We start from the raw sequence: 13,401 nt of genomic DNA, 5'->3' as shown, positions 1-13,401 counted from the left end.
AAATCCACTCTGAGCTTAACTGTGTTAACACTCTAGGACTTATACTTCAGAAAGCTAAACACATGAAATAAATCTCTCCAAGAAGAATTTGACATGGCTTATAGAGCCACATGCATATTTTGTTCTATGTGAAAACAGCTTATTACCCATTTAAATTCTAAACTCAAATGATTGCTATACTTCTTTGAACTTTATATTATTTAACTAAACCAGGCAACATAACAAATCCACTTCATGAGTGTGGAGCTGAGGGTTCTCTTGTTAACCTGCTATTACACTGCAAATTGGAAGCCCGGGGTGCATGCACTGTATTTCTTGAACTGTGTCACTCTCTGGTGAAAGCTTTTCTTTGTGTATTGAAAGTTTTAATCCCTCCCAAACCTTTCCTCCTTGGGTCAGCAAGATAGTATTTTACTGTGCGGTGTGATCAGGCTGGTTGGAAAGAGCTTTGCTATTTCTCACTTTCTTCCTGTGAAAATTGGTAAAACCTAATAATAATTAAATTTCTGTTGTCAGCAGAAAAAAATCATCTTTTAACCTCTAGATAACCTTTGGAAATGTTAACAATATACTCGGATTACTTTTTTTACTTACTATTGCTTTTTTGTACTAAGTACTTGCCTCAGTTTGATTATAGCTGTATAGTGGAGATTTCAAACGGGGACTTTTATAGAACAAAATATCTCTCTTTTCCCCCAAATTATCACATTATCATTTCCCCCAAAATATCTCTCTTTTCCCCTAAATTATCCCCCAAATTATCACAATTATTTGAAAAGCAAGATTACTGGATCTCCTTGAAATTTATGCTAAGCTTCTGCTTTGCCAACACTTTTTTACCCTGAAGTATGCTAAACTAATTATTTAATCTAGTATTGCCCCCCAGTATCTCTACAGCCATTGTCATTAGGTCCACATTTATCGTAAACTATTCTAGCTGATTGCAATAGGTGATTTGCTTGTATGCTGATTGGAGAAGCGCCAAGTTATGCTTCTAGTTAAAAAAAAGTTATTCTTGTTTGGGTTTTGTTGGCAGTCCTACTGAGAAAATACTGTTAGATAATGATGTTCAGAAAAGGATGGTCCCTTCCCCAGTGAACTCACAGTCTGAGGTCAGACATTCAGAGATTAGAGTAAAGGAAACAACAGGTGAAGTGCTTTTTTATTTTTTTAAACAAAGTACATCTTAATTTGCTTTGCTAAAACTGAGTCTAAATGCAACTGAAAGTTAACAAGTGGAACTCACTGCCGCAAGATCTCATGAGGCAATTTTTTTTAAATATTAGGCACATTAAAAAGCATAGCAGCTGCAGTTAGAACAATTAGGACAATCTGGGGATTTGGAAATAAACCTGCCATACTGTGTTTACTGGAGCAGAAAATACAGAAATCTCTATTGTCACTGCAGCACAAACATCTTCATTTAAATATCTTCCGTGATAATTACCAGCCCCAATTCACAATTACAAAGGCAACTTTGTGCTGATCCTGCCCTCACAGACTGGTCTTTCGCTGATTTTTCTACTGATTAGTGCTAGCCTTTATGACTTCGGTATTCAGGCCTATCTGCTTAACTTCAAAATCAATCCATAATTTCCTTCCTCTCACGTCACTGTTTAATCAAGAATAACCGTGTTCCTCAAGTCTTTGATTGCCTGGAGGTCTAGGCCACTGATTTTCTCGAAGTCAAGGAAAGATTTGCTGTTGAAGGTCTTCATCAAAGCCACTATATATTTAGCAAGGGATTATGGCCAAGTCTATCTCAGATGTAGAGAAATGGGAAACAAAGACATGTGGCTATTTATCAGTCTTTCGGAACATTTTACCCTGTGTATCAATCCAGTCTGACCAGAACAGTGACTCAGCAGTTATTTCACTCCCTTACAGACATACTTTTGAAAGGAGGATGCTAATGAGACACTTTGGGATATGCTAATGAGGCGCTGCAATGTATGTGCAGCACCTCATTAGCATAATGACAGCTGTGGCACTTCAAAAGTGCTGCTTCCAATTGTGCACTGCTCGTCGACATGGGGTTCTTTTCAAAAGGACCTCACACACTTTGAAATCCCCTTATTCCTATAAACAAATAGGAATTAGGTGATTTCAAAGTGTGTGGGGTTCTTTCGAAAAGGACACCATATAGACGAGCCCCAGGCAATCAAAAGCGGCACTTTTGAAGTGCCATAGCTGCCATTTGCTAATGAGGCACTGCATATTCATTGCAGTGCCTCATTAGCATATCCGGAAGTGTCTCATTAGCATCTCCCTTTCGGAAGGAGGAATGCTAGTGTAGGCACAACCTAAGACTGGGGAGAAGGTCAACACTTTCTGAAGACATGGGTGATGTGTTCATTTAGCTGACAGTCAGGTCATTGCACCTGTATCTCGTAAGACTCAGACATAAGACATAAGAAAATCACAAAAGCCGCAGTGAGTTACAGAAGGTTCATATTTTGTGCATGCCGTGATTTATGCTGTTTTTAGCAAAATTGTGAAATGCGTATTAATGGCCAGAGGGATTAATGTGTTTCATCTATTTGCTGTACCAAATGTGGATCTGTTTGGGGCAAGTTTATTTGACAATGGCACAACTGTCAAATTAATGCATCTCAGCCTCTCATTCTGACTACTTTCAACCACTCAAATGCTTCAGAGTGGCGGGATCTAGGCCTAACTAGCCACTGGAGAATTCCCTAGCATAAGGAAGTTCTCAGCTGGCCTCAGCTGTTCTCGCCTGCTCCTACAGCCAAGGGCTCTCATATCTGGAAATTGCAGGTGAGATGAGAGAATGTCTGGGCTATGACAATTCACCCTGGCATATGGTATCATACAGTATCTCAGTCAACATGATTTCTCATCTCTATGCTTTTCGTCTGTCCAAATATTTATCTCCTTAGCAATGAATCCTTAAAAATAGAATTAGAACTGATTCATATCCAGTGCATGAATTTTCTGGCTAATCACTAATTTATCCCTCTTTTCCCTTCTGAAGAACACAGAGGTATACGGCCTAACAGATCAAGTCAAAATGTTTTGCTCACGAAGGTCTCAGTTCACCTATGATCTTAATAAGCAGATAACCACTGTCTGTTCGCGTGGAAGTACATTTTAGCACTTTGACATTAACATGGCATGGTTGCTTTTAGGGTTAAGATATTCCAATAGCTTTCATATTAGCAAATGTCAGGGTTACATGCAGCTTCAATAGCAATATTTTAAAAAATGAAAATCTAACCCTATGTTTCCTTTTTTTTTTTTTTTTGTCTCCTTTGTTTTCTACAGATGGGCCTCTTGGTCCACGAGGATTAGCTGAAGCTACAGAGATGTGTACTCAAGAATGCCTGGTTTTGGGTCACTCAGATAACTGTTGGATGCCTCCAAGTCTAGGTCCATACCAGCAGCCAAAGTCTCCTCTCTCCACCTTTGCACCTCAGAAAGAATGGGTGAAGAAGGACAAGCTAGTGAATGGACACACATTGTCAAGAACCTGGAAAGAAGACAGCAACAGAAACCAGTTCAGTGACCGAAAGCAGTATGGTTCTGGTGAGGGCCATTTCAACACTGGCAATCACATGACTGACATTCCTTTGGCTAACCTGAAGTCCTATAAACAGGCCTCAGGACCTGCTGAGAGTCCAAAGGAGCACCAGCTATAAGAAATAGCTACTTTGGATCAGAGACTTTAGTCTACTTAGACTTGCTAATACTGTGTGTTTGTGAGTCAGAGCTTTATGTGCTGGGTAGACCTCTAGAACTATGCTTCACATAGCAGAGATATGCATATCTTTGTGTTAGCCCAATGAGAAGTATAATATTCTGCAACACAAAAGAGTGTTTCTACTAGTTGTGTGGTTTTGTTAAATAGACATGATTAAACTCTGCAGAGATCTCTCCAGTTTGCAAAATTTTTTTTGTTTTGTTTGTTTGTTTGTTTGTTCGTTTTGACCCTGGACTGCTGCTACAAGAACAGAAGATGCATTTGGAGAGTGAAAGAGCAAGAGAGAGGGTTCAGTGGATTATAATGATTGAAAAACATATCTGGTTAGAAAATTGTGCTCTTGTTTTCATTGATCTGTGCTGGAACTGCTATACTTGACATCATACTACAAACAAAACGACAAAAACTATAAACCTATTGTGCTATTAACAACATTAGTGGACACTTGTAAGTCAATCAGTGTTCAAAATACTTGTAAATAGGAACAATTATTACTAACAAAATTTGTGTACTTATAACGTTCACCTAAAAAGGATACTGTAGCATATATTTTTTGATTCACAGTTGCTTTTTTACTTTCTTTCATTTGCTTCCTGTTGTTTTGTTTTTAATTTCAGTGCTCGTGTTTCTGTGCTAGTAGTCTGTCTGACACACAATGTTCCAAGGAACTCAAATCACCTGTGTTCAAAAAAATAAAACAAACGAAAAGCCTCTTGCTTCTTTGTAACCTCAAATGATGCTGGCATGCTAGTTAACAAAATCGTTTGCAAATTTTTTTTTAAAAAAAGGATTCACACAAGGGCTTTAAACTTTAACAACTTTAATTTCATTTCCATTCTGTTTTGCAAAACAGGGGAATTGAATGAAGTATGAACAAAAAAAAAAGTGAGGAAAAAGTTAGCTATGTGAGGGTGGCAAAGGTGTGTCAGAGGAGTTTTATTTAGGAACCCTGATCAGTTAGCTGTAATTTCACAATTGAAGAAAGTAGCATTGATCCAATCTGGAGTAGAAAGAGGAAGATTTTCACAAAAACAAAGTGCAATGATTATTTTCTTTCCAATAGGACAAGTGTGTGTCTATATCTAAGACAGTTCGTATTGCTGAAAAAGCGGCGTTTGTGTTGATCCTCATCAGCGTTAATGTTGTAGTAACACAAGTGTTTTTAGACCATAGCCACAGAATATTTAATGTGTTGTGCCTTCATGATGTAACAGAGCATTCTCCTGGTAGGCTAGTTGGGGAAACTAAGGGTTAAAAGTCTAATTATTGCTGTTTAACTGTTTGTTATCATAGTTGGTCAATGCCTGGCAAGTACCATCAAACCAGCAGAGTGACTCCTACTATTGAGAAGATCTAAGTTGCACGTAAAACAAATCCAAATCTGGACATTCTTAGATGGTTTCTGTTAAGGCATGACAGATGATTTAAACAAATAAATAGCATGCAGAAAAAAAAGAAAAAAAAGGAAAAAAAGAAAAGAAAAAAAAAAGTCCTTACAGAAAAAAAGGAAAAAAATATATATATTATGCCACAGCTGATCAGTCTTAAAATAACAAAGTTAGGTAATCTGAAGGTTAATTTGTTCTTACCAAAAAACCTAAAGTTTGTTGTGGGGTGTTTATTTTGTTTTGGGTTTTTTGTTTGCTTGGTTTTGTTTTTGTTTTTTGTATATAGCCGCTCACAGTTTGTTTGGGGTTTCTTTAGCTTCCACAGTATAAAGACATAAAATGGGTTAGGGGTGCATTGCTCATTGCAGTACTTATGTCAGTTTGTAAGGGGTGTTTGATGAATTTGACAGAATAAATATCTAAACAGTTATCCTTGTTACTGCTTTGCCAGTTCAACGTTATTTACAGTTATTCAGCTCTTGCAATAAATGTTCTGAATTTCTGATCGTCTTGTGTTAGTTCTTGGGCAAATGCCTAATGGACTTTATTCCCATTCATTTCTTTTGTGACTGTTTTAGGTGTTTCATTATGAATTTATAAGTTACTGTTCTAAATAAAAACATTTGGTTCACATAGTCCTAGATGAGGAAGGTACATAGGGAAAAGGGCAAACATTTAGGGCTATATTCAGCCACTTTTATGGTAAGTTACACCTCACTGAAAGAATCCTGTTGTTCTAGATTGGAGTGTTTTGGGAGCAAGACACCATTTACCAGGAGTTAAGGGCGTCAAAGTCTGCCACACTTTCTTAAGCAAACACATGCACACAGCCTAACTAGGAACCATTGACAAATGTTATTAAGGACTCACTTTCCCATGATACTTAATAACCTTAGTGGTCACTAAAAAGACATTGCATTTACCTCATTGCTGTTTTCAAATCTGGTCTCAGAGTCCTGTGGTATTTTGAACTTTACTAAGGTAGAAGATATCAACAGTGATGTGAACCTACTGTTGTACACTAAGTTAGGATTTTTTTAAGAGCAGTCACAGTGGTTGTATAATAATTTTTGTTGTATTACAGGAGAGGAAACATACTGGAATAAAGGGGTAATGAGAAATGTAACCTGTGTTTGATTGTGCTGAATTTCAAAACCTAGAGGTGAAATGCCTTGCATATAACAATAGGAAAACTGTTTGAGATCTTAAGCACCTCACAGACTGCTTTAACATTACAAATAAGGGCCATTTACAAAAGAAGGCTATTTGAAAACGAGTTGCTATTTATTTACCTGCCAGAAGCAGAGAGCTCCCTCCCTGACAGCAAGAACTGATGGTGATATGACTTATTTCCAAAGCCCTATGTGAGCTGTATTCTTTACTCATCAACTGTGACAGGAGAAACACAGAAATATGAGTTAAGACCCTGGCAGGTGAATTATTATGTTTAAAAATTTGACTCTAACTGGCTTACTCCTTTAGAATTTTATGTCCTTCACCAATTTTTAAAACATTATTTTAATTATCAAAAAATCAGCTCCCCACTAATATAGCAGTAGACTAAAGCCTGTGTCTTAGTCCCATAAAAGAAAATGCGAGTGTTACCACTTGCTTTAGTGGGCTCTGAATTGGTCCTAGATTATTAGTCAGTGAATACTTATTCATTTACAATCCACTGGTTAGCTCAGTCCTGGGTGCTAGCAGTGTTGTGTAAATCATATATAACCCCACCCCGACCCTGACTCCCAGAAGAGGCTGACAACATTGATTAATGCCCAAGATTGTTCAAATGTTTCTTCAGATCTCATGGCTTGGAGACAAGTATTACTGATAGTTATTGGTGAGCAACCTGGTCTGTATATGGACGCCTGGTTTGTGTCTATTCCTAAATGCTCCCGTCTGCTGGACAGTATGGCTACAATTACCCTCCCCAAATGTATGCATTTGAAGCATTGTGTGGAAAGATAAACCATGGGTGCTTCAATATTCATTATATTTAAGATCAGATAAGTAGGGCGAGAATTATTCAGGACTTGAAAGACGGAGAATGAAAGTTCAATTCTGAGGTAGTTTGAGGGATAGATGACCCTGGATTTCAAGGGGATTACATGGCCAAGCATAACTGTTGGGATAATATCAAAACAAAAAAGCAGTTGTGTAGCATTTTATTTTAAAGACTAATAAAATAATTTATTAGGTGATGAGCTTTTGTGGGACAGAGCCTCTGCTTCATATCTGTAGCCCTACCAGTACAGACGCAATATATAAAGTACAAAGAAAAAATTATCAAAATTGACAAATCAGAAAAATTGTTATCATTGTTGCCAAATCAGATAAAAGAGCAAGATGAAGGATGGGGAAGTAAGTGTTGGGTCAAACATCAAAGAATGTGAAAGAGTCCTTATAATGGGTCAGATAATTGCTGTCACTGTTCAAACCACATGTTAATGTGTCAAATTTGAATATGAATTTTATTTCCGAACATTCTTTATGTAGATGGCTGTTACGTCTCTTTTCTGCAGAACATAAACTCTCAGGTCTTAAACAGAATGGCCCACTCCATTAAAGAGCTGGCTGACAGGTTTGTGTATTTGGAGATTTTTGATTTTTGACTGTGTGATGTCCATTCGTTCTTTGGTGAAGTGTGTTTGCAGTCTGCTCTATATACAAAGTGTGTGGGCATTGTTGGCACATGATGGTATATATGACGTTAGCTGAGGAACAGGAGAATGTGCCCATGATTCTGTAATTAATGTGGTTAGGTCCAGTGATAATATCTCCAGAGAAGATATCAAAACAAAAAGCAGTCAATTAGCACTTTAAAGACTAGCAAAATAGTTTATTAGGTGAGCTTTCGTGGGGCAGACCCACTTCTTCAGACCATAGCCAGACCAGAACAGACTCAATATTTAAGGCACAGAGAACCAAAACCAGTAAGCAAGGAGGACAAATCAGAAAAAGATAATCAAGGTGAGCAACTCAGAGAGTGGAGGGGAGGTGGGGAGGTCAAGAATTAGATTAAGCCAAGTATGCAGACAAGCCCCTATAGTGACTCAGAAAGTTCCCGTCCCGGTTTAAACCATGTGTTAATGTGCCGAATTTGAATATAAAAGCCAGCTCGGCTGCTTCCCTTTGAAGAACGGTGCGAAAATTCTTTTTCAGTAACACACATACCTTTAGGTCATTAATAGAATGCCCCATGGGGCATTCTGTTAAAGATCCATGGGGCATTCTATTAATGACCTAAAGGTATGTGTGTAACTGAAAAAGAATTTTCGCACTGTTCTTCAAAGGGAAGCAGCGGAGCTGGCTTTTATATTCAAATTCGGCACATTAACACATGGTTTAAACCGGGCCGGGAACTTTCTGAGTCACTATAGGGGCTGGTCTGCATACTTGGCTTAATCTAATTCTTGACCTCCCCCCCTCCCCTCCACTCTCTTATTTGCTCACCTTGATTATCTTTTTCTGATTTGTCCTCCTTGCTTACTGGTTTTGGTTCTCTGTGCCTTAAATATTGAGTCTGTTCTGGTCTGGCTATGGTCTGAAGAAGTGGGTCTGTCTCACGAAATTTCACCTAATAAACTATTTTGCTAGTCTTTAAAGTGCTACTTGGCTGCTTTTTCTTTTGATGGTGTATAGACTAGCACGGCTTCCTCTCTGTTACTATCCAGAGAAGATATGTGGACAAAATTGGCAGCAGGGCTTGTTGCAAGGAAAAGTTCCAGTATTAGTATTATTGTGGTATAGCCTGTGGTTGCTAGTGAGAATCTTCATAAGGTTGGGAGGCTGTCTAAGGACAAAACAGGCCTGTTACCTAGTGCATCCTGGAGTGTGGCATCCTGACTTTGGATAGGTTGTAGGTCTTTACTGATGTGTTGCAGTGGTTTGAGTTGGGGCCTCTAGGTAATAACTAGTGATGTTCTGTTACTGGTTTTTTGGCCCTGTCTAGGAATAGTTGGTTTCTCAGTATTCGTCTGGTCTTCTCGATTTACTTCTCCTTTTGGGTAAGTAAGGTTTATGAATGTTTGCTATAGATTGACAGGGTCAGATGAATACTTTAGTGCAGTGGGCTGTTCTATTAAAGACCTGAGAGTTTGTGTTCTGCAGAAAAGAGACTTTAACAACCATCTACAGAGGGAATGCTCAGAACCAACATTCATATTCAAATTCGACCCATTAACATGTGTTTTGAAGAGGGACAGCAATTATCTGACCCATTATGAGGACTCTTTCACATACTTTGATGTTTGACCTCACGCTTACTTCCCCACGCCCTCTCTCTGCTCGTCTGTCTCATTTGCCAGCAATGATAAGAATTTTTCTGATTTGTCAACCTTGACAACAATTTTTGTTCTCTGTCCTTGATATATTGAGTCTGTTCTGGTAAGGCTACAGAGCTGAAGAAGTGGGTCTGTCCCACGAAAGCTCATCACCTAATAAATTATTTTGTTAGTCTTTAAAGTATTACATGACTTTTTTTTTTTTTTGGTTTTGATAGAATACAGACTAACACGGCTATCTCTCTGTTACTATCCAACAGTTTGGGATAGTAGTGTGGCATGGAAAGGCACTACAATAATGTATGTCACATAAGAAGATGACAGAAAATGCTCCCATTGCCATAAGCACACTCCCATAATATACAACATGGCTACAGGAAGGACTGATCTTTGATAGAACAGAGTGTCTATGATACAAAAAGGTTACAATTCAGATGATAAATTATAAAACATGGCTGTTTGTGATATTGCAAAATAAATTCTATCAACACGTATGACCATGGCTTCACAGCATCATAGAAATGGCAATTTCAGCCCCCTTTGCTGAGACAAGACCAAGTAAAGCCTCAATTCTATCAGGTGTCTGTCCAACCTGTTTTGAAAAACCTCCAGGGAGAGAAATTGTACAAGCTCCACTGGAAGACTGTTTCAGATTTTATAGTGTAGTTAAAAAAAGCTCTTTCCAATATCCAACCCATATTCAATTCCTTGGTATGGATTAAACTGATGACTTCTTGTTCTACCTTCAGTGGATGTGGAGCATAAATGATCACAGGTTTCTCCACAACAGCCCTCAACACATTTGAAAACTGCCTTAAGTAAGCTGTGGCTCCATAGCTATCTAATTTGCTGTGCCAAACAGCCCTTTCTAAAGAATGATTTTTGTGCTCCAAAACCTCAGCTTTCATTAATGAAAAATTTCTAGCCCCATATCCTTTGCAGAAAACCTTGAAAATGTGATTCATGCATAAACCAATAATACACTGTCTTCCTTATTCTACAGGCTGCGTCAGCCACTAGCTCTCAGAGAGGTGAATGAATTTTTAATTTTTTTTTTTTTACTCCAAAAGCTAAAGACAACAGTTTGTTCATATTTTGCTGCTTATCATTTTAGCAGCTAAGGTGTTTATCCCACAATCTGATAGGGCTTCTGACTTCTCCCTTGTTCCTTAAGCCTAATTTGTTCACACGCTGCTGCCAAAGCCTTCACCTTCACTTTCTGCTAGCTTACTCACTGCATTTCTTAATTACAGAAAACTGGGTTTCAAAATATAAACCTCTTGTGTAGCTGTTTTCTATGTTCTATTTAGTTCCTTGGGGCAGGGACCAACCATTGTTTTGTACTGCACAGAGGACTATGACAATGCACCCAAGGGCTAGATTCTGAATTCATTGGCTTTGGTGGAAGCTCATCAGTGGATATTGGAGTCAGGCCCATAATAATTAGTAACAATGATAAATTGCAAGTGCTTCAGTGCCCCTTGCACTGGCAACTGTTTGGAAAATGCAGACAATAGCGAGTGGATTTATTAAATGCAATTTAATTTCGGTAAACTATCAGCTTTAAAATTAACTTGAAAAAGTGGATATCTAGCAGCTCACTCTCTTTTGCATCTATACCCAGAACTTCCCTGGACACAAATAGAACTTCTTTGGCGGCATGTGGCCTAATTCTGCAAAGTGCTGACCTGTTCCTTCAAGGAGCCTATCACCTTCTCCTGACCTTGCAGTCAGTGGCAGCTGAGAAGTGTCATCACGGTCTTGTAAAGGAAGCTTAGCATCTGCTAGACCTAGGCCCATGTTGCATAGTGGCATACATTAAGTTTTGAAGCAGTAATGCTCTTGCTAACTGTATCACTTAACCTAAAAGTCTGTTTGCTGCTGTAATGTTTGTACTGCTGCCTAATTGATGGAGTGTAAAAGTAGCTCTTTAGCTACCAGACAGGATCTCACGTTCTGGTTGCCTATTAGGATTGGAAAGAATTCAAAAGAAGCTAATGTTCCTCACTCCAAACATCATGCTCCATGGAACACAGCCACTTTTGAATCAATCTGTTGTGCCCAGGTCCCGAAACACAGTCTAGTAATGCATGGCATGTGAATACATACCTTATTTATTTGTAATGATATATATTAAATATTATCAAGACATAATCACTCAATATGATTTAATGGAATTTTTGGATCTATGTTGTTTAACGTATTTGAAATTGTAAAACAGCATATTCTGAAGACTACCCTCACAATTACTCATTAAATAAAGTTCTTTTTTGTGTGTCTCATAGACCAGTTTGTACAAATATGTGATAAAGATAAAACAGTTAACTCCTGTACAGTCATTGTAATTTTTTCTTTATTGCTGAAATATATGCCTGTGACAATTTTAAATTGTGGTCTGAATTTTAAAAAAAAACATGTCTTCTGTGTGTTCATTTTTGTCTAGTGTTTAAGCCCAAATTCAAAGGGAAGTTGAACCAAGTAGTTTCCTTCTGTAACTCTGAATGTCCCAGTTACTTAATAATGTCTGTGCTACTTGCCTTCATTGTGCTTGCATACCTGACCTGGCATTAAAACACACAGTATAATGCTTTAAAGACTAGCAAAATGGTTTATTAGGTGACCTTTCGTGGGACAGACCCACCTCTTCAGACCATAGCCAGACCAGAACAGACTCAATATTTAAGGCACAGAGAGCGAAAACCAGTAAGCAAGGAGGAAAAATCAGAAAAAGATAATCAAGGTGAGCAAATCAGAGAGTCTCTGATTTGCTCACCTTGATTATCTTTTTCTGATTTGTCCTCCTTGCTTTCTGTTTTTGGTTCTCTGTGCCTTAAATATTGAGTCTGTTCTGGTCTGGCTATGGTCTGAAGAGGTGGGTCTGTCCCACGAAAGCTCACCTAATAAACTATTTTGCTAAAGTGCTACTTGACTGCTTTTTGTTTTGATAGTGTATAGGTTAGCACGGCTTCCTCTCTGTTAGTATAATGCTTCTGCCTCACTTACAGCAGATGTCACAAACAAGTGCAGTTTTTTTCAGTTTTTATCCAAAGTACTGTGAAATGCCAGTGCTCCATGGTTATTGGTGACTAATTGTCTCTCTTTGTGAGCCTGCAATACCCTAAAGATCATATAGTGAATGGGTAACTTAATATAAACTGAGTCAGGGACCTGGCTCATTCCTTGCAGATACGTAAGAACAGAAGAACAGGCATGTTTTATTAATTTGTATTTATCAGCAGTTAATTTTGTTTTGCCAAATCACCCAGTTTTGTGAGATCCTTTTGAAGTTCTTTGCAGTCTGCTGTGGACTTAATGATCTTGAGCAATTTTGACACCTCACTGATTACTCCTTTCTTCAGATCATTTATGAAGACATTGAGTAGGACTGCCTTGTGGGTTATCCTGGGAAGGAGCAAGGCTAAGGGAGTAAACCCTGACAGAAAATATGGAGGGGAGTCCTAAGGCGGTTCTGTGCCAACTTCTGGCATTGATCCGGCAACTCCTGCAGCTGAGCTGGTACTAGACGTAGAGGTTATCCTCTCCTTCGGACTATATCAGTAAAGCCAAGAGGGGGACACTGGCGTCTGGGTGGCCCAGGGTCCCAAAAAGTTGCCCAGGCTCACGCCTGGAGAGGTACTCCAGCATCGCTTAACAGCACTGAACAAACACGGGAGGTAACAGATACCGATTATAAGCTCTTGCTCAATTGGTGTAGAGAACAAGTACCAGGGGTTGCCTTCAATGGTGGGAGGGATCATCGCATTTCACTGGACAGTCACCGCCCACCCCAAGCTGGGCAGCCCCCAGCCAGTAGGGTACTGTCCTGCTACGGTTCACCTGCCTCACTGGGTGCGTGAGGCTTAAGGTTCCCAAACCTGACAAATGACTGAAATTTGAGCACCAGGCAAACCAATAAGGAAATCAACAGGAAAAGGAAACCATCAAAGTTTTAAGCTTGCTTGTGCGGACCATGCTGACCGGTTTGACTGAAGATCTTCAGGACATCAGC

At 38.8% G+C, this 13,401-nt stretch overlaps 1 protein-coding gene across 4 annotated transcripts in view; it reads left to right on the top strand.

Moving 5' to 3' along the window:
- The window catches only part of PCDH9 (protocadherin 9), a 1,024,529-nt gene extending 1,018,961 nt beyond the window's left edge, over positions 1–5,568 (top strand). For 3 of the 4 annotated variants that reach the window (XM_074982858.1, XM_074982856.1, XM_074982857.1), the window contains exon 5: positions 3,286–5,568. In XM_074982858.1, coding sequence (XP_074838959.1) covers positions 3,286–3,659 — 374 coding nt within the window. In that variant the 3' untranslated portion in view covers positions 3,660–5,568. The remainder of the gene's footprint in view (positions 1–3,285) is intronic. The other variant, XM_074982859.1, reaches the window with a different exon arrangement.
- Positions 5,569–13,401: the final 7,833 nt, after the last annotated feature.

This window comes from Carettochelys insculpta, chromosome 1, assembly GCF_033958435.1.
Source record: "Carettochelys insculpta isolate YL-2023 chromosome 1, ASM3395843v1, whole genome shotgun sequence".
NCBI classification, from domain to species: Eukaryota; Metazoa; Chordata; order Testudines; family Carettochelyidae; genus Carettochelys; species Carettochelys insculpta.
The sequence above is the reverse complement of the archived record's forward strand: the minus strand, read 5'-3'. Positions and strand labels throughout refer to the sequence as shown.